We start from the raw sequence: 25333 nt of genomic DNA, 5'->3' as shown, positions 1-25333 counted from the left end.
TTGTTACACCTGTGTTAGGGGATGTAAGGTAGGACCTGTATTACAGGTTCGCTGGTAGCCCCTGCCTGCTGGCTCCGCCCAGGAAGAGGAGTATAAATATGTGTGTCCTCTATGCAGCTGCCATTTCGCCAGCTGCTGTAGGAGGCCACGCATCTTACTGCAATAAAGCCACAGTTGTACCCAATCTGAGTCTTTGTACAATTGATCGTGCATCACTCGGAATGGAGGTTGGAGTTTGGGAGGAAGAGGATGACGATGGTGTGTGTGTGTGTGTGTCAGGAAGTGGGAGGGGTGCGTGTGTGAGAGTGTGTGTGTGTGTGTCAGGAAGTGAGAGTGTGTGTGGATAAGTGTGTGCGTAAAGGAGCGAGAGTGTGCTTATGTCAGGAAGTGAGAGTTTGAGCGGGATTCTCCGTCCCGGCAGCCGGCCAATGGGGTTTCCCGTTGTGGACACCCCCCCACGCCATGGGGAAATCACGGGGGCGTGAGTGCGCTGCCGGCGAAGCGGAGGATCCCACGGACGGAGAATCCCACCCCTTGTGTTTGTGTGGAAGTGTGCCAGTGAGTGTGTGTGGTGTGTGGTGTGTGTGAGAAAGAAAGTGTGTGCACATGAGAGATGTGTGTGTGTGTGAGGCAGTGAGATTGTGTGTGTGTGTTAATGGGAGTGAGAGAGTCAGTGGGCGGGATTCTCTGAAAATGGGGCTATGTCCCCACACCGGCGGGAAAACCGGCGCCAACAACTCCGATGTCAGCAGCCCCCGAAAGTGAGAAAATCCTCACCTTTCTGGGGGGCTAGGCTGCCACCGGAGTCGCCCCACAGCTCCAGCCGGAGTTTGCGCATGCGCAGAATGGCTGGCGTATTTCCGCGCATGCGCGGGGATTCCCTTCTCCGTGCCGGCCCCCGGGCAATATGGCGGAGCCTGACAGGGGCCCGGAGGAAAGAGGACCCCCACGGAACCAGCCCGCCCGCAGATCGGTAGGCCCCGATCGCGGGCCAAGCCACCGTGGGGCCCCCCCCCCCCTGGGGTCAGAACCACCCTGCCCCCAGAACCGCCCCTGCACACTTACCTGCCAGGTCCCGCTATGCGTGAGGTGAGTAATTCACGCCGGCAGGACTGGGAAAACTTTACGGCCACCTGGCCCATCGGGGCCCAGAGAATCACTGGGGGAGGGGCCTGTCAATGGCCCCCTGACCGGCGTGGCGGGAATCCCGCCGGCCCCTGAAAAACGGCGCCGGAGAATAGGGCAGCCAGCGTCGGGGCGGTGGGTCGGGATTCGCGCCTCCCCCCCTGGGATTCTCCGACCCGCCGCAGGGCCGGGGAATCCCGGCCAGTGTGTCTGTTCGGGAGTGAGAGGGAGAGTATGTGTGAGTGTGCTTGTATGTGTGCGTGTGAAGAATTGGGCCTGCTCCTTCAGGAATGAGCCAATCCTGACAGCTGCTACCACCCAGGAAGCTGCCACCTTGGCATTGTGATACATTTGGTGACTGGATGTGTTGTGGGGCAGCTGCCATTGCTGAAGGATGTGGCACGGAGAGAGAAGCACATTCTGCAGGTACATCTCTCCCAGGCACTGAGCAATGGGCCCAAACCTATCCACGTTAAACCTGCATTCTCTTAAAATAATAATGTGTTCTGCTTTTTGATTATTATCCTTTCTTCCGTTGTGTTATCACAAGCAGAAGGAATGGCCTCTATTATAGAATCTCAACAACGGACTGCGACCTCTTTACCCTTCCCAACCTGATAAACATTGTTTAAAGATCAAGACTTGGCTCATGTGAAGCAAAATTCTGGACGAATCAAGAAATTTCTTTCGGCCCCAGAAGTTTGTCACCACATCTTTTATCCTTTGTGAAACACAGCCACATTTCCTCAATCAAAGAGGTAAAGTATATTCCGAAATGATGATAATTGGTCAGAAATGAGGGTGTTACCTTATTCAGTAGATAGTATGGCAGGGAAAGATAGTTGAGGGTGCAGGCAAGGATTTCTGCAACATGAAAATGTCTCAACATGTTGGGAAGTGATGGGTTTAATCAGTATCCTGAGATGATATTCAATTTCCATGAGGGAACCACAGGATTTCACAAGACAGAAGGAAACTACACAGCCCATCATTGTAACTGATCTGCCCTCAGAAAGTACTATCCCCACTGTCCTAGTCCCCACCCTCCTCCCTTTTCTTTACTTCAGATATGGAACATATGATGGATTCTATTCCTGCTGCTGTCCCTGGGTGGCAGGCTTCAGTACCATGTGGACCTCTAGATCTTGCAAATTGTTGTCATCTGTTCTCATTCCTGTAATATCCTCCGATATTCCATTATCCCCCTCCCTGAGAGAACTCTCCAATCCTCCGAAACAAGTGCATCGGTTCCTCCCTTTGCCCCTCTGTTAATGGCTGAGTTTTCAATCAGATCGAAAGTTTTGAATCTCCATCGCTAAACCCCTCCTCCTCGCCAACTCCCTCTCCCCATTTAGGATCCTCTTTAAAACCCATCCCTTTGACGGAGCTTTTGGTCAACCCCTCCAACCTTCCCTCCTTTGGCCCAGAGTCTGTGTTTCTTTACCCCTGTGCGGCAGTGGTGTAGTGGTATTGTCGCTGGATGTGTAATCCAGAGACCCAGGACAATGATCTGGGGAATTGGGTTCGAATCCCACAACGGCAGGTGGTGGGATTTAAATTCAGTTAAATTTCTGGAATTAAAAATCTAATGATGACCATGAAACCGTTGTCAATGGTTGTTAAAAACCCATCTGGTTCACTAATGCCCTTTAGGGAAGGAAATCTGCATCTACCATCCTGACCTGGTCTGGCCCACATGTGTCTCCAGCCCCAATGTGGTTGACGTTTAAACGCCCTCTGAAATGGCCCATCCCCACTCAGTGATATCCAACCGCTAGAAAAACACAAAAAAGGAACGGACCATCCGGCATCGAACCAGGGCCCGGACACGGCAATGCCCCGGAAACGACAATGTCCCGGAAACGGCAATGCCCCGGACACGGCAATGCACCGGAAACGGCAATGCCCCGGAAACGGCAATGCCCCAGAAACGGCAATGCCCCGGACACGGTAATGCCCCGGACACGGCAATGCCCCGGAAACGACAATGTCCCGGAAACGACAATGTCCCGGAAACAGCAATGCCCCGGACACGGTAATGCCCCGGACACGGCAATGCCCCGGAAACGACAATGTCCCGGAAACGGCAATGCCCCGGACACGGCAATGCCCCGGACACGGCAATGCCCCGGACATGGCAATGCCCCGGACACGGCAATGCCCCGGACACGGCAATGCCCCGGACATGGCAATGCCCCGGACACGGCAATGCCCCGGACACGGTAATGCCCCAGACACGGCAATGCCCCGGACATGGCAATGCCCCGGACACAGCAATGCCCCGGACACGGCAATGCCCCGGAAACGACAATGCCCCGGAAACGGCAATGCCCCGGAAACGGCAATGCCCCGGACATGGCAATGCCCCGGACACAGCAATGCCCCGGACACGGCAATGCCCCGGACACGGCAATGCCCCGGACACGGCAATGCCCCGGACACGGCAAAGCCCCGGAAACGGCAATGCCCCGGACACGGCAATGCCCCGGACACGGCAAAGCCCCGGAAACGGCAATGCCCCAAAAACGGCAATGCCCCGGAAATGGCAATGCCCCGGACACGGCAATGCCCCGGACACGGCAATGCCCCGGACACGGCAACGCCCCGGAAACGGCAATGCCCCGGAAATGGCAATGCCCCGGACACGGCAATGCCCCGGACACGGCAATGCCCCGGACACGGCAATGCCCCGGACACGGCAATGCCCCCGGACACGGTAATGCCCCGGACACGGCAATGCCCCGGACACAGCAATGCCCCAGAAACGGCAATGCCCCGGACACGGCAATGCACCGGAAACGGCAATGCCCCGGACACGGTAATGCCCCGGAAACGGCAATGCCCCGGACACGGTAATGCCCCGGACACGGCAATGCCCCGGACACGGTAATGCCCCGGACACGGCAATGCCCCGGACACGGCAATGCCCCGGACACGGCAATGCCCCAGAAACGGCAATGCCCCGGACACGGCAATGCCCCGGAAATGGCAATGCCCCGGAAATGGCAATGCCCCGGACACGGCAATGCACTGGAAACGGCAATGCCCCGGAAACGACATTGCACCGGAAACGGCAATGCCCCGGACACGGCAATGCCCCGGACACGGCAATGCCCCGGACACGGCAATGCCCCGGACACGGCAATGTCCCGGACACGGCAATGCCCCCGGACACGACAATGCCCCGGACACGACAATGCCCCGGACACGGCAATGCCCCGGACACGGCAATGCCCCGGAAACGGCAATGCCCCAAAAATGGCAATGCCCCAAATACGGCAATGCCCCGGACACGGCAATGCCCCGGACATGGCAATGCCCCGGAAACGGCAATGCCCCGGACACGGCAATGCCCCGGACACGACAATGCCCCAGACACGGCAATGCCCCGGACACGACAATGCCCCGGATACGGCAATGCCCCGGATACGGCAATGCCCCGGACACGGCAATGCCCCGGAAGAGTGCAGGAGAGCATGCCAGGAACAACATCAGGAATACTGAAAAATGAGGTGTCAACCTGGTGAAGCTACAATACAGGAATCCTGAGGTGAAGAACACACCTCCTACCCCAAAACCTGTCCACCATCTACTAGACACAAGTCAGGAGTGCAATGGAATATTCTCCACTTGCCTGGATGAGTGCAGCTCCAACAATACTCAAGAAGCTGGACACCCATTCAGGACAAAGCAGCCCCGCTTGATTACTCGCCTTTCCACAAACATTCAAACCCTCGACCACCGAACAGTGGATACCGTGTGTCCCATCTACAAGATGCACCATAGTAACTCACCAAGGTTCCTTCCACAGCACCTTCCAAACCCACAACCACTACCATCTAGAAGGACAAAAGCAGCAGATACCTGGGAACCCCACCACCTGGAGGTTCCCCTCCAAGTCACTCACCACCCTGACTAGGAAATAGATCGCCGTTCCTTCACTGTCGCTGGGGCAACACCCTGGAACTCTCTCCCTAACAGCACAGTGGGTGTACCTACACCTCAAAGTCTCGTTGTGGTTCAAGAAGGCAACTCACCGCCACCTTCTGAAGGGCAACGAGGGATGGGCCATAAATGCTGGCAAAACCAGAGACGCCACATCCCCGAACTGAATTTTTTAAATAGGATTGTCGTGCCATTGTTCTCAGACATAAACGTGAGCTGTTATTCCAAATATAGTATTTGAAAATCTTACTTGATATCAAAGTGAGGAACAGCAATGCAGTAAAAACCATGCTCCCAGTGACGGTTTCCACAGGTTTCAGTAGAAGAGTCTCTGTATCGTTCAAAAGATCTGTGATGAAGCATTTCCTTCCTCCTCGAACTAGAAATATCTGCCTAACACGTACAGGATAAGAGAAGTTGACCAATCACACTGCTTTACAACATAGTTTGTGTAAATGCCAATGGTTGCAACTTGAGGAAATGATCTCTTGTTCGCCGACTATTCTCACATTACGATATTCAGTAAAGATATTCTCTTTGAAAATATATTTTCAATTTGGACATCTGGTTGTTTTGCTTTTTGCTGTAATTTGTATTAATAAAATAAATAACCCTCTTGGTGCTTTACACAGGAAATTCATTCAAACACATCCTTTAAAATTCGAGGGATGGGAATCTGTGAATTGGTATTCAGGGTGTGTAAAGAGGAACTAGACTGAGGGTATGCGAACCTAACCATATACATAACATTTCAAACTGGGGTGTTTGATCCCTTGGGTTTAAGTTAATGTTTCTGTGCCGGGAAGGGTAAAACCTATAATTATATTGATGCTGCATAAAGGTGTATGTGTCGGGGTTGGTTCATTTCCAATTGTAATTCCATTGTGCTTTGAGAGGGCTGTGGCGTGAGCAAATAAACTAGCAATGGTTGCTGAGCAACAGTAGGCTACTTTCCAGAGGGGAGGGATTCTCTTTGTTCTTAGTTTTAGCTGAATTTGTTTTAAGTTGGAGATAAGATAGTGAGAGGGAAGGCCGATCTCACAGCTCTGCTAGAAACTGTTGGTGGGGGGCTAGAGAGGGAACATCTCTCTCAGCTTTTCTAGAAGGTAACCATACTATGGAGCAATGGTGAAGAAAACAAGTGCAGAGATCCCAAGTGGAGACAAGAGAAATGAAGAGAGGATTCCAGGAAATGTGGAGTAAACGGAACAGAGGAAACTGGGAACTAGAACAGGTTATTCTTGAGCGAGTGAAGTCACAGAGAATCGATAAGACATTGGATTGTGAGAGGCCCAGAAAGATATCTGCAGTGGTGCTAAGGTTTATCAGACATTACTACAGTCTGGGTTTGGGGGGTTGTTAGCACAGTTGGCTGCACGGCTGGTACGCGATGTGGAGTGACGCTAACATCACAAGTTCAATTCCCGCACTGGCTGAGGTTATCCATGAAGACCCCGCCTTCTCAACCTAGCCATTCTCCGGAGGTGTGGTTAACACTCCAGTTAAATCACCACCAATCAGCTCTCCCTCAACAGTCCGTCCCATTTAGCTCATCGCTAGTGCCAACCAGCACGATGGAGGTGACCCTCAATGTGAAATTGGGACTTTGTCTCCACAAGTACGGTGTGGGGGACACTCCTACCCACAGATTCAGCTGCTGCAGGCAGATTGGCCAGGGTGACGCCAAGTAATCTTTTCCTTCTTGTTGGTTCCCTTACCACCTGCCGCAGACCCAGTCAAGCAGCTTTATCTTTTAGGACTGGGCCAGCTCGGTCAGTAGTGGGGCTACCAGGCCACTCTTGACGATGAACATTAAAGTCCCTCAGACACGGTACACTCTGCACTCTTGTCACCCTCAGTGCTTCCCCCTAGTGTTGGTCAACACGGAGGAACAATGATTCATTAGCCGGGAGGGGGGTTGCGAATCGCGGTGTTGAGCAGGGGTTTTCCCAGCTCATGTTTGACCTAAAGACAAGAGACTCCATGAGGTCTGGAGTTAATGATCTTTTTAAAATATAAATTTAGAATACCCAGTTATTTTTTTCCAATTAAGGGGCAACTTAGCGTGGCCAATCCACCTTTTGGGTTGTGGGGGTGGCAACCACACAGACACGGGGAGAATGTGCAAACTCCACACGGACTGTGACCCGGAACCGGGATCGAACCTGGGACCTCAGCGCCATGAGGCAGCAGTGCTAAGCACTGCGCCACCGTGCAGCCCTGCCTGGACTCAATGCTGAGGACTCCCAGGGCATATCCCCCCTGACTCTATACCACTGTGCTGCCACCGCTTTTGCTGGGACTGTCCCGCTGGTGGAACAGGACGTACCCACGGGATGGTGGTGTCTGGGTCACTATCCTGTCAGGTAGGATTCTGGCAGTGTGACTATGTTGACTATGGAGACAGCTCTCCCAATTTGGGCAGAAGCCCCTGGTGTTGGTGGAGGACTTTGTAGGGTCGACAATGCCATTTTTGCCCTTGTCATTTCCAGGCCGTTGGTACGGTTTCATTGTTATCCAATTTTCTATTGCATGTTTAGGTACAACTGAATAGGTGGCTAGGCCAATTCGGAGGGCAATATTTGTCCTATTCCCCCCCTTTTTTCAAAGTTACCTGTTTTCCAGGGTCACATTCAAAGTCTTGGACGTGTCACCTTTGACGACCGGGGAAAAGCCTTGCCAAAGATCCTGGGTTTGGAAATTGGTCAAGAGCAAATCCAATTGCAGCGGCTCCCTGGTGGTCTGAGGGATGGCCAGGCAGCTGCTGACCCCGTTGCATCACCACCATGGGGCAGATTCCCTCCTGGAATGATTGCGAGTCCAGGCAGGGGGTGGGTGGCACGTTGAAAATGGGCAGGTATCACGTGAGTGTCCCTTTAAGAAATGTGTTTGTCTTATCACATGGCTTTAGTGATGTCATTGTGTGGATGGAACTGGGCTGTGGCTCTGGGTTTGACGTTCGCTTTGAATTTTGGACTGAGTTTGAACTGCACAGGTTGAAAGCAGTGTCTCTCTATCTTCATTTTAAAAGCTGCTTCCAGACTGTTTGATGACTTAAAAGAGATAATTGCTTTCTGGAAGGAATTCAAACCTGCTGTTTGAAAAGGGGGAACTGAGTCTCAATAACAAGTCTTATTCCAGTAAGGGTGCCGGGGTATGCATTTGAAAAGGGGTTTCTGGCTTTACTTGGATTTTGTTATTGAATTGGAACAGTTAAGGGGAAATTCACTAAGGGTTATACATCGATTACTGTAGCTGTGTGGGATCTTTATGTTTGCAGTTGACACAAATTCTTACTGTGTGTTTTTATTCAAATGATGAAAAGCGCCTGAGAACTCTGTTGAATAACACTTGAAAGGCAGGCTCTTGTGCTCATCGTAACCAGAATCAATAAACAGTTATAGATCAGGTGAACTCCATGATATAATTTGGTGTTTTCTAAACTCTGGCCCATAACACAGGTCTCCCAGCTCCGTCTTCATGCCCATGCCCAGCTTGGTGGGTGTCAAGGGGGCAGGTCTGCCACTCGGGCATTCGGCTGTCAGAAAGCAGCTGGTTTGTACGCAGTAGATACGGAGGAGCAGTATTGATATTGAGGAAAGAATGTAGTTTCTATCCAACTCATTTAGTTGAAGAGGAAACAGCTGTCCGGTTCAAACTCAGTAATGTAGCTGTTGGCATTCTGTGGTAATCAACGGCTTGGCACACTGCTCTACCCAGGATTTACAAAGGCTTCAAACGGGACAGAGCCTGAATCTTCAGACCCGAGTGATTTACCGAGAATCAAATAATGAACTTGTTCAAACAGTGGTTAGCACTATTGTTTCACAGCGCCAGGGTCCCGGGTTCGATTCCCGGCTTGGGTCACAGTCTGTGCGGAGTCTGCACTTTCTCCCCGTGTCTGCGTGGGGTTTCTCCGGGTGCTCCGGTTTCCTCCCACAAGTCCCAAAAGACGTGCTTGTTAGGTGAATTGGACATTCTGAATTTTCCCTCTGTGTACCCGAACAGTCGCCGGAATGTGGCGACCAGGGGATTTTCACATTAACTTCATTGCAGTGTTAATGTAAGCCGACTTGTGACACTAATAAAGATTATTGTTGTTATTATTAAGTTTGCAGTCGTTGATAGTTGTCAGAAATTGATACTTTACAGATTTGTTTGCTACTTGTAAGACATGGGTTGTGGCAATCAATTGGTAACAGTGTAATATAAAACACACTGTTAGAGACAATCCTGATTGGAGCTGATTGTACGCAATTTGAAGTGAAATTTTGACTTTGAAATAAACATTTCGCTGACTCCCCTGAGCTTTGTTTCTACAACATAAATCTGTTTCTCACAAAACTTTTTCACAAACTTCCTTTGCCATTTTGCGAATGTCGTTTTATGACATGTAACATTTTTCCCTTATTCATAGAATTTACAGTGCAGAAGGAGGCCATTCAGCCCATCGAGTCTGCACCGGCTCTTGGAAAGAGCACCCTACCCAAGGTCAACAACTCCACCCTATCCCAGTAACCCCACCCAACACTAAGGGCAATTTTGGAAACTAAGGGCAATTTATCATGGCCAATCCACCTAACCTGCACATCTTTGGACTGTGGGACGAAACCGGAGCACCCGGAGGAAACCCACGCACACACGGGGAGGATGCGCAGACTCCTCACAGACAGTGACCCAAGCAGGAATCGAACCTGGGACCCTGGAGCTGTGAAGCGATTGTGCTATCTACAATGCTACCGTGCTGCCCTCATTGGATATTTAGGTTTCATCCCTGCTCAATGATGGTTGGGTATCTTGCAGTCCTTGTGCTATTCTCTGTCATTTTACCTGAACTGACAAATCCATTTGAAAACACAAACAGCAGCACTGCCAGCACCAGCAGCTCCAGCAGCAGAACCAGCAGCTCCACCAGCAGCTCCAGCAGCTCCACCAGCAGCTCCAGCAGCAGCACCAGAACACAAGCAGCAGCTCTGCCAACACCAGCAGCAGAAACAGCAGCTCCACCAGCAGCAGCAGCAGCAGAACCAGCAGCTCCACCAGCAGCAGCAGCAGAACCAGCAGCTCCACCAGCAGCAGCAGCAGAACCTGCAGGTCCACCAGCAGCAGCAGCAGAACCAGCAGCTCCACCAGCAGCAGCAGCAGCAGCAGCAGAAGCAGCAGCTCCACCAGCAGCAGAAACAGCAGCTCCACCAGCAGCACCAGCAGCTCCACCAGCAGCAGCAGCAGCAGTGAAGGGGGGTGTCCTGAGGTATGACCCCTTAAAACCGGATTGCTAGGATAACACTAGAATAATTCTACATAAATTAACTTGTTAAGAATTGAGATTAATCATCGAACGTATCCCCAGTAATCATTATTAACCATTAAACATGTAGAACATAGCAGTGACAGGCATTTAAACTCTGGCTAATAAGTAGTGGGCGGGATGTATGATGGGATTTAAGCTAACGTGACCGAGTTCTCAAGATAGGCAGAATTAGACAGGAATAGTGTGGCCAGCAGTAACACAGTCAGCTCAGTGAATACTTCTTATCAGTGGCCCAACATCCTGCGCTCAGACAGGCCATGGCACAAAGAGGAACCAGCTTCAACACCCTGCACCCAGAACGAAGAATCAGCTGGGCAGGGACTGATTGAGATAAGCGACATGGGACAGGGGGGAGCAAAGGAACATGGATATGAAAATGACAGAGGCCAGGGAACAGGATGGGGCTAAATCATGAGCTGATCACGCAGTCACCATGCTGCCTAAAATAAACTTCATTGGTGAAGATAAAATTGACAGATACAAGGATTGGATATAGTCCAACTGGGGTGGGTACTGAATTTTGGAAAATTGTATAACTGTTGTACCTAAACCAGTGTAAAGTAGGTGCAGGCGTTTGTGACTCCGGGAGCGTGGATCCAGTCCCCATAGCGGCTTCAAGACCCCTAGATGGCGCTGGTGAGGGTGGCCGACCCGGGGAGGCGGCATCCAGACCTCTAGATGGCGCTGGTGGGGAGGTTGACTGACCAGGGAAGGGAGCGTCTGTAGAGTGCAGTCGTGGGCGGGGGGTGGGGGGAGGGGGGGTGGGGGGGTTCCAGGCAGGGCCAGTGGGAAAACCGGTTGTCCAAGGCAGGGGGCGACAGTGAGGTGCGCCGGTGGGGGGGAAGGTGGGGCTGGCGTCGAGGGCAAGGGAGGGGATCCAGCGGGCGCCAGGTCCCATAGGGAGACCGTGTCTTGTCGGCCGTCGGGGTACTCCACGTACACGTACTGGGGGTTAGCATGGAGTAGAGGACCCTTTCGAAAAACGGGTCCGACTTGTGTGCCCGCGCGTGTTTCCGGAGCAGGATGGGCCCGGGGGCTGCCAACCAGGTCGGGAGCGAGGTCCCTGAGGAGGACTTCCTAGGGAAGACAAGGAGACGTTCGTAAGGTGTTTGGTTAGTTGCAGTGCAGAGCAGAGACCGGATGGAGTGGAGGGCGTCTGGGAGGACCTCCTGCCAGCGGGGTACCGGGAGATTTCTGGACCGTAGGGCCAGTAGGATGGTCTTCCCGACTGTTCCGTTCTCCCTCTCAACCTGTCCGTTACCCCGGGGATTGTAATTGGTCGTCCTGCTCGAGGCAATTGCCTTGCTAAGCAGGAATTGACGCAGTTCGTCACTCATAAAGGAGGACCCCCTATCACTGTGTATGTAGGCGGGTAGTCCGAACAGGGAAAAAATGCTGTGGACTGCTTTGATGATTGTGGTTGTGGTCATGTCGGGGCAGGGGATGGCGAACGGGAAGCAGGAGTACTCGTCATCACGTTGAGGAAGTACGTGTTGCGGTTGGTAGAGGGGAGGGGTCCTTTGAAGTCCATGCTGAGGAGTTCAAAGGGATGGGAAGCCTTTATCAGATGCGCTTTCTCTGGACGGTAGAAGTGCAGCTTGCACTCCGTGCAGATGTGGAAGTTCCTAGTGACTGTTCTGACCTCCTCGATGGAGTAGGGCAGGTTGCGGGTCTTTACGAAATGGAAGAAACGAGTGACCCTGGGGTGGCAGAGGTCCTCGTGAAGGGCTCGGAGGCGGTCCACTTGTGCTTTGGCACATGTGCCGCGGGACAGGGCATCGGGAGGCTCGTTTCGCTTCCTGGGACAATACAGGATCTCGTAGTTATAGGTGGATAATTCGATCCTCCACCGCAAGATCTTATCGTTCTTTATCTTGCCCGGCTGTACATTGTCGAACATGAAAGCTACCGACCGTTGGTCCGTGAGGAGGTAAGCCTCCAGCCGGCCAGGTAATGCCTCCAATGTCGCACAGCTTCTACTATGGCCTGTGCTTCCTTCTCGACCAAGGAGTGGCGGATTTCGGAAGCATGGAGGGTACGCGAGAAGAAGGCCACGGGTCTGCCCGCTTGGTTGAGGGTGGCCGCCAGAGCCACGTCAGACGCGTCGCTCTCGACTTGGAAGGGGAGGGACTCGTCGATGGCGCGCATCGTGGCCTTTGCGATATCCGCTTTGATGCGGCTGAAGGCCTGGCGGGCCTCCCTCGACAGGGGGAAAGTAGTTGTTTGGATAAGAGGACGGGCTTTGTCGGCGTAGTTGGGGACCCACTGGGCGTAGTAAGAGAAGAACCCGAGGCAGCGCTTCAGGGCCTTGGAGCAGTGAGGGAGGGGGAACTCCATAAGGGGGCGCATGTGTTCCGGGTCGGGGCCTATCACTCCATTTCGCACTACGTAGCCGAGGATGGCTAGACGGTCGGTGCCAAACACGTATTTATCCTTGTTATACGTTAGGTTCAGGAGTTTTGCAGTCTGGAGGAATTTGCGGAGGTTGGTGTCGTGGTCCTGCTGATCGTGGCCGCAGATGGTGACATTATTGAGATACGGGAATGTTGCCCATAAACCGTATTGGTCGACCATTCGGTCCATTTCTCGCTGAAAGACTGAGATCCCGTTTGTGACACCGAAGGGAACCCTTAAGAAGTGGTAGAATCGCCCATCCGCCTCGAGCGCAGTATACCTGCGATCACTCGCGCGGATGGGGAGCTGGTGGCAGGCGGACTTTAGGTCTACCGTGGAGAAGACCTTCTACTGCCCGATCCTGTTGACCAGGTCGGATATACGGGGTAGGGGGTACGCATTCAGTTGCGTAAACCTGTTGATGATCTGGCTGTAATCGATGACCATCCTGTTCTTGTCCCCGGTCTTTACCACCACAACTTGAGCTCTCCAGGGGCTGTTGCTGGCTTCGATGACCCCTTCCCTCAGAGGCCGCTGGACCTCGGTCCTGATGAACGTCAGGTCCTGGGCACTGTACCGTCTACTGCTGGAGTGACGGGGTGGCAATCCGGGCTGAGGTTTGCTAATAGGGAGGGGGGGGGTCGACCTTGAGGGTCGCGAGGCTGCAGACAGTGAGAGGGGGTGTAGGGCCGCCGAATTTAAACGTTAGCCTCTGAAGATTACACTGAAAATCCAACCCTAGGAGTGTGGCCGCGTAGAGGTAGGGGAGGACGTAGAGCCTGTAATTCTTGAACTCGCTTCCCTGGACCGTGAGGTTCGCTACACAATACCCTTTTATTTCAACTGAATGGGAGCCAGAGGCCGGGGAGATTTTTGATTGACGGGGTGGACAGGAAGAGAACAGCGCCTTACTGTCTCAGGATGTATAAAGCTCTCCGTGCTCCCAGAGTCGAGCAGACAGGACGTCTCGTGCCCGTTGATCAATACCATTGTCGTTGCTGTGGAAAGAGTGCAGGGTCGAGACTGGTCCCGGGTCACCGGTGCCAGCTGTGGCAGGAGTTCAGAGTCATCATCGGGCGGTGTGTGGTCACCCGCTCTGAGGTCCTTGGAGCCGGTCCAAGATGGCGGCGCCCACTGGTCGCGCATGGCTGAGGGTGGACAAAATTGCGGCGCCCATCCCCCCGCACGTGGCGTCTGCGGAGCAAGATGGCAGCGCCCGGAGGCCCCACGTGGCGCTGAGGGAGGAAGATGGCGATATTCATGGGCCGCATGGTACCCGTGGAGAGGGTTGGAGCCGCGATCCGCACTCGCCGCCCGGGACCGCAGCGACCGCCCGGGCCGGGCAGACCGCCATGAAATGGCCCTTTTTGCCGCACCCCTTACACGTTGCCGAACGGGCTGGGCAGCGCTGTCGGGGGTGTTTCGCTTGCCCGCAGAAACAACAACGGGGCCCAGCGGGGTTGCTGGGGTGTCTCGCAGCGCAGGCCTCAGGCGATTCAGAGTCCACTGAGGGGGAATTCCACACTGCCCAGGGGGCCGGCGCGCGGTCGGGGACGTAGCCGTGGGTGTTTTGGGAGGCCACACCCAGCGAGTCGGCGAGGCCTGTGCCTCCTTGAGGCCCAGAGTTTCTTTCACGAGCAGTCTCTGGTGGATTTGTGGGGACTGCATACCCGCAACAAAAGCGTCCCAGATCAATAATTCAGTATGTTCGTTAGCCGAAACCTGTGGGAAGCTGCAGTTTCTCCGTAGCACGAGGAGCGCACGATAGAACTTGTCTAGTGACTCACCAGGGCTCTGCCGCCTCGTTGCCTGCAGGTGCCGGGCGTAGGCTTGGTTTACTGGGTGGATATAATGTCCTTTGTGTAGTTCCATTGCGGAATCGTAGTCAGTAGCGTCCTTTTTTAAAAAAAATTAATTTTTATTCAAATTTTCACATTTTCACAAAATTGAAAACAATAACCGAAAATTCTAAGAACAAAAAAAAACAGAACTCCCCCCCCCCCCCCCCCCCCCCCCCCACTGCCGTAAATACAAAAGAGAAGCAATAAATTAACGCCCGGTCAGTAGCGTCCTTGATGAGCCTATAGATGTCCAGGCCCACTCTCGAGTGCAAGATCTGCAGTTTCTGCTCCCTCGTAGGTGTGCTTTCTGCCGTGCCGAGGTAGCCGTTAAAACATGCTAACCAGTGCTTAAAGGTTGCTGCTGCGTTAGTCGCATGGGGGCTAAGTTGTCGACACTCCGGCTTGATGCGGACCTCCATCCGTTAAAATCTTGTCTATTAAATTGATGCACTATTAATTGACCACAGAAGCCAGGTTGTAGTCCGAACTGAAGGCTTTAATACACAAGATGTTTCCCCAGCAGCTCAGGTACAGAAAGGAAGCTGTGGGGAATACACGGGCTCTTATACCCCGCCTTACAGGGCGGAGCTACCTTACAGTTCTAACCAATGGGTGACTAGTGTTACATACCAATGAGCAGCGAGCCGTCTCCACTAATGGTGTCTCGGCATTGCTAGGTACCGGAGTACCAGTAGTCATACTACCACAGCGTTATAAACCCCCCGATGTCTCCCAGGAGTTGTGTGGGAAGCTGACGGAGGTGGCGGGAAGGGTTCCATTAACTTGTTCTGCAGTCATGGCCTCAGCCCCTCGTACTCAGGAAGGCAGGAGGCTGTTGGGGGGGGGGGTGGCACTCTGCACACACCCCACCCCCCAACCCTCAGATGTTACCAATGATGGGTGTGTCCAGAAACAGGGGTCATAGCCTGAGGATTCTGGGTAAACCATTTCGGACAGAGATGAGGAGACACTTCTTCACCCAAAGAGTGGTGAGCCTGTGGAATTCATTACCACAGGAAGTAGTTGATGCTGAAACATTGAATATATTCAAGAGGTGGCTGGATACAGCACTTGGGGAGAATGGGATCAAAGGCCATGGGGAGAAAGCAGGATTAGGCTATTGAGTTGGATGATCAGCCATGATTGTGATGAATGGCGGAGCAGGCTCGCAGGGCGAAAAGGCCCCCTCCTGCTCCTATCATCTATGTATCTATGGGATTTAGGAATTCTTGCAAAAAGCCCACTTAACCTTCCTTGAATTAGAAAGAATTAAACAGCTAGCATTTGACTGGTGGGTGTGAACACTCACAATTGGCCACATGAATGAGGGATTAAGAGAAGTAATCCTGTTGGGTGAGCACAAAATAATTCCCTCTTGCAGAACTTTAAAAGTCATGTGGCTGGACAAAGAGATTCCGAAGCGAGAGGATCAGCTATTGTAGCTGCTGGACAACAAAACTCATTCACAACCTTCCAACTCAGAGTGACCTTGGGTTTAGTAATTCCCTAGTAATATCATTAAATATGAATTCTGGGTTCATATAAAAATTTCTGAAATCGCATTTTACTTATAAGGACACAAACGTAAGACCATAGGAACCAGGAGCAGGAGTCAGCATTTCAAACCCTCGGCCCTGCTCCGCCATTCAATACTTTTTAAAATTCGCTCTTTGGATGTGGGCGTCGCTGGGCTGGGCCAGCATTTGTTACCCATCCCTAATTGCCCTTGAACTGAGGGGCGAAGGATTGTTGTGTGTATCTGGAGTCACATTTCGGCCAGACCGGTAAGGACGGCTGATTCCCTTTCCTGAAAGACCTTAGTGAACTAGATGGGTTTTTACGACAATCGGCAATGGTCATCATTCTACTTTTCATTCCAGATTTTTTTATTGAATTGAAATTTCACCATCTGCCAAGGTGGGATTTGAACTAGGATCCCGCACCTCTGGATTACTGGTCTAATGACAACACTACTGTACCATCGCCTCCCTAACAATCTTGGCTGATCTCGTCCAGGCCTGATCTCCCACCATCCTGCCCATTCCCATAATACTTCATCCCACCACTAATTAAAAACCTGGTTATCTCCTCCTCAAATTTCTTTAGTGTTCCGGCATCCACTGCTCCTTAATGTCAAAAAAAATCAACAAAGTTTATCATCTAGTTGTTTTTATTATAATCAAAGCAGCTCGCACAATTTGTGAAGACTTTACAAAGCTTTTCAGATTGTCATAAAGTATAAAACACTGCAATATGGGAAAGTAACTTCTAAAAGCAAGGTGAAAATATTCTGGTCATTCGTGTAGGTATTAGTCAACCTTCTGGCCGGTCTTCGAGTGCAGCTCTGATCCCATTGGTGTTCTCTGGCTGATGTTTCCACAGAAACGATCATTTGCTGGCCTGCAGAACTGTATAACAAATGAATTTAAACAATCGGAATGAGGAAAACGGATGGATTCACTTTTTTCTGTAAGGCAAATACTTCAAGCGATACTGGTGATAAAATAGGTGAGAGTGCGGATGGAGATATTCTGATGTAAGTGCTGAGGTTTGTTTGCCATAACCTCGCACTGTGATCTCGCTCCAATTTCCTGGGTTCAGGGAAGCTCTCTATTTTACATCTGGTGCCCACAGCTCTGGGGCACATCATGGGTTCCAGATTATACAATGCAATGCTGTGCCTGGTCCAGGGGCACTGTTTTTTAAAAATAAATTTAGAGTACCCAATTCATTTTTTCCAATTAAGGGGCAATTTAGTGTGGCCAATCCACCTACCCTGCACATCTTTGGGTTGTGGGGGCGAAACCCACGCAAACACGGGGAGAATGTGCAAACTCCACACGTACAGTGACCCAGAGCCGGGATCGAACCTGGGACCCAATGCACCACCGTGCTGCCCTCAGGGGCACTATTGATCCTCCTTTACCCATGTTCAAGGCCGCCTTTGTACACAGGCATGCATTATAAATAAATAATTTAATTAAACAGTGCTTTGCCTTGACTGCCGACTTAAATTTTCCCCACCTTGCGCTCCCGCGTAAAAATGAAATCTCCTGATGAACTAACATTTTTATCCTTTCTGTTAACGAGTTTAAAATTCACCCCAAAGGTCATTGTTACCACACTCGAATGGCTCCCTTGTTAAAATTTCACAGGGAGAACTTATTTTCTTGTGGATTATGCGTTGCTTTTCTTGGCAACTTTCAAAGTGCCTGAGCTTTTAGGCTGAAGTAAAATATCTGTAAATATTAGAGCAAATAGATTTCATATTTTATACCTGGCCCTTTTGCAAAATGTGCGTAGCATGTGACTGAAGCGGAGCAAACAGCCATAGCCGCAAAGAGCAGCCAACGGAATATAGTCCATATCTTCAGCAGAACCTCTCTGATTAAACAAGGAATTATAATTAATACAGTACAAAATAATTTAACTCACAGTTTATGCAACATGACCATCAATAATGTCAAAACAATTCTGCAAAATTATAATGAACGGAGTGACAGTTTGTCCGAGCTATGGGGTGATTTTCAAAGTGTAGTCACGCCTCGGAGTTTTGGGCTTTGTACACACAGGGAAAATATCTCTAACAGGAATTGCGCAGAGACGAGCTGTGTTCTGGTGAGACTGCATCTCTCTGTTGAGGATGCATGACAGCAACTTTCGAAGGCTTCTCCAGTAACACCTTCCAAACCTGTGACCATCACCAGTTGGAAAGACAAGGCCAACAGGTAAAGCAGCACCACCTCAAATTCACCTTCTTAACTACCACACTAACTTGACCTGTAAGTGGATCATGATTCCTTCACCTTTTCTGCGTCAAAACCCTCTCCACCGAACAACACCGGTGGGTGTATCGACATCACATGGACAGCAGTGGTTCAAGGTGGTGGCTTACCAATACTTTATCAAGGGCAACGAGGGATGGGCAATGAATGAGGGTTTTTCAGCAGCATCGACATCTCGTGAATGAATAAACGCTGGGCTGGGGTGTCGGATGTTCCGTAAGGGAAGGAATCAGCAGAAAGTGTTAATGTCACTCTCTCATATTATCGCACCGAATGATTACTGCCAAGGTCTGAAAAACGTCACTCCCTGGCTTCGATATGTGTGTATTAAATGGGAAGACAATCAATGGCAGAATTATGAGGAAATATATGGCATCAATATGGTGGTTGCGTGGATTATAGTAATTTAATAACATTGCATTGCTCATCATGACCTGTGAGGAAAGCAGGATTATCTAACAACCGTGGCTTCAATGAGGGTGGCACAAAACTGATATTTAGAAGTTGCAATTTAAAATCTTACCTTGAGGTATCGTTGGAACCATTTGGTCTTCCTATTGTCAGAAATAAACATGTATGAATAATTTGATGAATAACTGCCAACTACCACAATTATTATCTTCAACGTACTGTATTTATGGAAAGTGAACCTGGGTATTGTGAGCAGCGAAATGGTGGGAGTGGGTGGCCAGAAGGGTAGGAAAATGTTACGTTTTTCCTGGACACTTGCTGATTAAGTTTTCTTAAGCCAATTAGTCAAACACAGGATGAATGAACAATGATTTTTGAGAGGACGTCTTTGTCCTTGACTGACACGAAAGCTGAGGAAAAGGTAGATTCTGAGGGGCCTTCACAAAGAGCTTATAGTGTTGGAAGGACAATAATCTGTGAGGTATTGCACAAACTTTCAACATATTTTTAATATCAACATTTTCTTGTAGTATTAGTGAAAGTTTTGGACACTATACCCAGAGAGCTGATAGAAGCCGGAACTTGTTAAATGTGGAACTAGGGACAGTACCTCCAATCCAGTCATGGCTTTCAGATCTTGCTGGGGTGCAGGGTGGGCAGTCCAGGCCACGGGTGGTTCATGTGAGGCTGGGTCAGCTGGTGTAAGGATCATATGGAGCGGCGGATAGAGTGGATGGTGAAGCCAGTATCTAGTCTGGAGCCACATCGTGCCAACGTGGCTCCTAGCCGAGTTGTCCAGCGCGTTTTTAAAAATTTCAATCAGTTAAAATTGGTGCCTTGAGCATCCTAAAAATGTCTGGTTTGTGGACGGACACTGTTGTTTTTTTGGTCAGCGGATCTGAGACGTTCTACCTGTACCACAAGGTGTAATTGTGACAAATTTCATAGATGCTCTTCGGGGGAAATTGAGCTAATCTTAGCGAGGGGGAAAGTAAGAGAAGGATGGGCTGAAAGGTTGAGATGAAGTAGGGTTGTGTAAATAAAGAACTAAGCATTGACCAATTGTTATTGTTTTGTGAGTTTAATTCAACACTGATTGAATGATAATAATTTTATATTGAACCTTACCTTCAGCAGTTGTCAGATGTTTTACCTGGACGATCTTTATGTTCTTTACTGTCACTGCTCCACACCAGTACTCTCCTTCATCAGCTTTATTAATGTTGCCCAGGGTAACAGCAAAATTATGAGAATTATTAATAGTGATTGAAACACTCCCATTTTGCAGATTGGTTACAGCCCCATCAGAGCTGGCAATAATGGTGCATTTATTTATAGAGGTTACTTTACACAGGAATTTCTTATAGTAATTCTCCTCCTCCGTGTACAGACATGGTACAGTGGCGACATTTCCCACAACACCACTGATCTCTGATACAATTGGCTCCCATGTACCTGTTGATAAATGAGAAACACAATCAATAAAAGTTCAAAATGCTGAAAAACTGAGCATCTTTATATTGCTCAAAATATAATAAACCAGCCAAATGTTGAAAATGTCAGAAATATTTTCTGTTTTTAATGTACGGACTGGATTATAGTGTAACATGCACTGTAATCATTGAAGGCTCCTGCGTTCAATTCCTGCTCGTTCTAAACCTTTAATTTAATATTTCAGAGGTGTGTGGGTCTACGTTTAGTGAACCATTTCTATTTCTGTAGCTGCAGTGAAATTGCTCAGAACGTTCGGGTGGGTGAATTTTTAAAGTGGATGAAGGGACCCCAACTCCAGGCCTGTTGGACACAAACTGAGCATCGCTTTGGATAAACACTAAAAATATACAAACAATGTGAGTTTGTTACTTGTAGGTCAAATGGAGTTTCAGTTTTCATCGCCAGAACCATTGGGTCTGAGATTAACTGCTGAACTGCTTTTATACTAAAGAAAATGGTCAGATGTTCCTTCTGCGCTGTAAATTCTATGATTCAATGACATCGTGTTCTAATTTGGGAAGGGTTTTTCATGCCGTCAGCAGTATTTTGCCAACTTTGATGTCAGATGTGATGAAAGACAGCAGGCGTTACTATTATTATTAATTAATAAGTGGGAAGTCAGCAGCACGGTAGCACAGTGATTAGCACAGTGGCTTCATGACGCCAGGGTCCCAGGTTCGATTCCCAGCTTGGGTCACTGTCTGTGCAGAGTCTGCACGTTCTCCCCGTGTCTGCGTGCTCCGGGTGCTCCGCTTTCCTCCCACAAGTCCCGAAAGAGGGGCTGTTAGGGAATTTGGACATTCTGAATTCTCCCTCCTTGTACCCGAACAGGCGCCGGAATGTGGCGACTAGGGGAATTTTCACTGTAACTTCATTGCAGTGTTATCGTAAGCCTACTTGTGACAATAATAAAGATTATTATTATTATATCCCATCAGCACTTAATCCATTTTAGTAATCTATTAATTGTCGAACTGGGAAGAAATTATGAGGGCTCAGGACAATAGGAGTGAGTTTCGGTGGCCTGGTTGTTCCCCCACCCCCATCTCGCCAATCTCGTCTCTGCATCTCTGATGGTCACCCCCCCCCCCCCCCCCCCCTCCTCCCCCCTGTCCCCCCTGTCCCCGGCCCATTGACGTCCAGTACACTACGTGCAGTAGAGCTGGACACCTGGGTCATTTCTAGTTCCGGCCTTCCCTGCGACCTGCATGCTCAGGGCTGGGAGGGTGGTGGGAAGAGACGGAGCAACAGAGAAGGCAGGGAGGGAATGAGTAGGGAAAAAAGGTGGAAAGATGGGCGGATAATGGGGGATGGAGAGTCAAAGAGGGGGGGGGGTGGAGGAGAGGGAGGCAGGAGGAGAAGGGGAGGGGGGGAATATGAAGGAAGAAACCTGATGTAATCCAGGAGTGTGGGCGGGGGGTGGGGGGGGGGGGGGTGGAATTGTGGGGACAGTTGGCAGAAAATGACTCCAGAGGGGCAGAAGGGGAAGACAAATGCTGCAATCTGAGGTAGCGGGGGTGAGATGGCAGGGGGGGGGCAAGGGGATGTACTGTATTAGTTGTAAGTTATGAGGAAAAACATAAAAAACTAGCTCAAAAAGATATGTTAATATAGAAGCTGCTTCCTCTAAAGTTAGCTCAGATTTCGGCTGATTGAAGGAATAGAAATTCAGAAATATGGGCCATAATTCTCCTGTTTAAAAACCCCAGAATCTTTCCAGCAGGAAAACCATTGAATGGGATTTAGAATGTTTTATTCACAGGATTGGGCTTTACATAGTACCATAGAAATTACAGTGCAGAAGGAAGCCATTCAGCCCATTGGGGACAACGTGCAAACTCCGCACAGACTGTCTCCTGAGGCCAGAAATGGGCCCAGATCCCTGGAGCTGAGCCACCACTGTGCCAACATGCCACCCATACTTTGGGCTTGAGAGGGGTGGGGCCTAATCTCTCTGACAGGTATTCGGCCCCCCCCCCATTTCACAATATTGATGCAGCTCCCTCACAAATCGCTGGCAAGACCCCCACCTCCCCCCACCCAGGACCACTGGCAAGGCCCCTCACCCCCACCCCATTGCTGACAAGGTTCCCACACCACTGGCACGCATCTTTAATATTGATTAATTTATTAATAAATTAATCCTTATTGTCACAAGTTGGCTTACATTAACACTGCAATCAAGTTACTGTGAAAATCCCCTAGTCACCACATTCTGGTGCCTGTTCGGGTACACAGAGGGAGAATTCAGAACGTCCAATTCACCTAACAAGAAATGGTGTGAGACAGAAATGTTACGAGACAGTTGAAATGAAATGGGATGAAAACAAAATGGGTCGAGGTGGGGTAGAGCTAATCATCTGAAGTTGTTGAATTCGATGTTGAGACCAGAAGGCTGTAGCGTGCCTAACCGGAAGATGAGATGTTGTTTCTCCAGTTTGCATTGAGCTTCACTGGAACATTGCAGCAGGCCAAGGACAGACATGTGGGCATGGGGGCAGGGTCTTGTGTTAAAATGGCAAGCAACGGGAAGGTCAGGGTCCTGAATACGCACAGACTGAAGATGCTCAGCAAAGCGATCACCCAGTCTGCGTTTAGTCTCTCCGATATAGAGGAGACCACATTGGGAGCAGCGAATGCAATAGACCAAATTGGAAGAGATGCAAGTGAAACGCTGCTTAACCTGGAATGAATGTTTTGGGCCTGGGATGTTAAGCATGGAAGAGGTAAAGGGCCAGGTGTTACACCTCCTGCGATTGCATGGGAAGGTGCCATGGGTGATGGGAGAGGTGTTGGGTGGAGGAGTGGGCCAGATTATCTCGGAGCGAACGGTCTCTGCGGAACGCTGACAGAGGGAGTGAAGGGAAGACGTGCTTGGTGGTGGCATCACGCTGGAGATGGCAAAAATGGCGGAGGATTATGCTTTTCATCCCATTTCATTTCAACTATCTCTTACCATTTCTTTCTTTCTTGTCTTTCCTAATATATATTTAACTCCCCGCCCCATCTTATCAACCTTTCCTTATCCCTTCTCCCCTTTGCTTCCCCCTTCCCATCCCCCCCACATCTCCATCTGTCACAGTTTAGCCTCTGATGTTAGTTTTTCTGCTGTTTGGCCTTTCACACCTTTTGTTCTCTCTGTGGACTGCCATCTTTCCCCTTGGTTTCTGTGGCTATTAGCACCCAGTTTCCCTCGGTTTCTGTAGCTGTGGCTCATCTTTCATTCTCACTCCACAGTATAAATATTTCCCACTTTCTCTGTCTTTTAGCTTTGACAAAGAGTCATCGGACTCGAAACGTTTGCTCTTTTCTCTCCCTACAGATGCTGCCAGACCTGCTGAGATTTTCCAGCATTTTCTCTTTCGTTTCAGATTCCAGCATCCGCAGTAATTTGCTTTTATCCTATGTTTAGAGAGGTTAATGGAAATGGATAGAAATGGGAGGATGGGAGGCCTTTACTTGCACATAAGGAACTGTGATAATCCTTTCATAGTCTGAGCTCACACAGCAGCAGTGTTACTGCAGCCCAACCACATTATCAACGCTAGAATCAATCTTCTGAAACATTCTTACCTGTGAAAACCTTCAGCAATATAACATCTGAAATATTGAATGAGCCGGTATCTTCTAGTCCACAGCAGTATGCTCCTGTTTCTATCTCTTGAAGGTGTCGTATGGTTACTGAAATCTTGCCATTTGTATTAGCAATTGATGTTCCTCGATAATCATTTCTGACTTTGTGCCCATCAATGCTCGATATATGATTGCACCGAGTTCCCGAAGTTGTCCTGCACCACCAGATTGCAGAGTTTCCTTTGTACCTTTCTCCCTGTAGACATCCCACTGTGATGGTTTCTCCCACTGCAGCTCTCATCACTATCGGAGCCGTCTGTGTCTGTGAAGCTGTTGGGTGAAACATGTTTTAAGAAAGCTGGAAATATCCCAACAATCAATTTTAGACAATCCTTTCACAAGGGGACACACACAAATCCTGAGTGGGACCGGTCTCAAGAACCTTAAAGCAGAGAAGGAGGCCATTCGGCCCGTCATGTCTGTGCCAGCTCTTAGAACATTTATTGTCCAATTTAATCCCACACCCCAGCCCCCCCCCCCCGAAACCCTGCACATTGGTCCCCTTCAAATGTATGTCCATCAGCCTTTGGAAAGTTCCTCTGGAATCACATTCCATGATTATTCCAGTTGGTGTTTTCCAGATGGTAACAGCCTAATGTGTGAAATAACGTCTCCTCATTTACCCACTGTTTTTTCTCCCAACTATTTTAACTCTATGATCTCTTGTTACCAATCCACCAGCAGAGGAAATAATTACTCTCCACTTGCTGCATGAGACCCTTCCTCAATTTCAATACTTTTTTCCCTTTTATCTTTTCTGCTCTAAGGACAATAATCCCAATTTCTCCAATCTGCCCACAAATCCAAACTGCCACATCCCTGGTATCATCCTGGTAAATCTGCCCTGTGCCCTCGCCAGGGGCTTGACCTCCTCCCTCAAGTGTGTTGCCCAGAGTTGAACACAGTACCTAACCAGTGACCTAACCAGTGAGTAGTGAAGGGTTAACATAACTCCTCACTTTGTATTTATTACTCCGATTTAAAATTCAAAAATCATCCTCACATTAACTTTATATTGCAATTATCAGCTTCTTTAAGCTTGGGGGAGTGATTCGGGATGGCACAGCCGCACAGTGGTTAGCACTGCTGCCTCACATCTCCAGGGGCTCGGGTTCAATTCCGGCCTCGGGTGACTGTCTCTGTGGAGTTTGCCACATTCTCCCCGTGTCTGCGTGGGTTTCCTTCGGGTGCTCCGGTTCCCTCCCACAGTCCAAAGATGTGCAGATTAGGTGGATTGGCCGTGCTACATTGCCCCTTAGTGTCCAAAAGGTTAGGTGAGATACTGGGTTGTGGGGATAGGGTGGAGGCGTGGCCCTAAGTAGGGTGCTGTTTCCAAGAACCGGTGCAGAGTCAATGGGCCGAATGGCCTCCCTCTGCACTGTAGGGCTTCTGTG

General features: G+C 49.9%; 1 protein-coding gene across 3 annotated transcripts in view; it reads right to left on the bottom strand.

Moving 5' to 3' along the window:
• Positions 1 to 25333, bottom strand: part of LOC119978319 (polymeric immunoglobulin receptor-like) — a 49578-nt gene that overhangs the window by 18463 nt on the left and 5782 nt on the right. Inside the window, exons 2-6 of one of the 3 annotated variants that reach the window (XM_038819860.1) lie at positions 23880 to 24209; positions 19941 to 20267; positions 18925 to 18955; positions 17894 to 18000; positions 16769 to 17024 (exon numbers count right to left, since the gene is read on the bottom strand). In XM_038819860.1, coding sequence (XP_038675788.1) covers positions 17005 to 17024; positions 17894 to 18000; positions 18925 to 18955; positions 19941 to 20267; positions 23880 to 24209 — 815 coding nt within the window. In that variant the 3' untranslated portion in view covers positions 16769 to 17004. Of the gene's footprint in view, positions 1 to 16768; positions 17025 to 17893; positions 18001 to 18924; positions 18956 to 19940; positions 20268 to 23879; positions 24210 to 25333 lie in introns of those variants that run through there. The other 2 variants (XM_038819861.1, XM_038819862.1) reach the window with 2 other exon arrangements.

This window comes from Scyliorhinus canicula, chromosome 15 (genome assembly GCF_902713615.1).
Source record: "Scyliorhinus canicula chromosome 15, sScyCan1.1, whole genome shotgun sequence".
NCBI classification, from domain to species: domain Eukaryota; kingdom Metazoa; phylum Chordata; class Chondrichthyes; order Carcharhiniformes; family Scyliorhinidae; genus Scyliorhinus; species Scyliorhinus canicula.
Note: the sequence above shows the minus strand (reverse complement) of the source record. Positions and strands in the feature narration are given on the sequence as shown.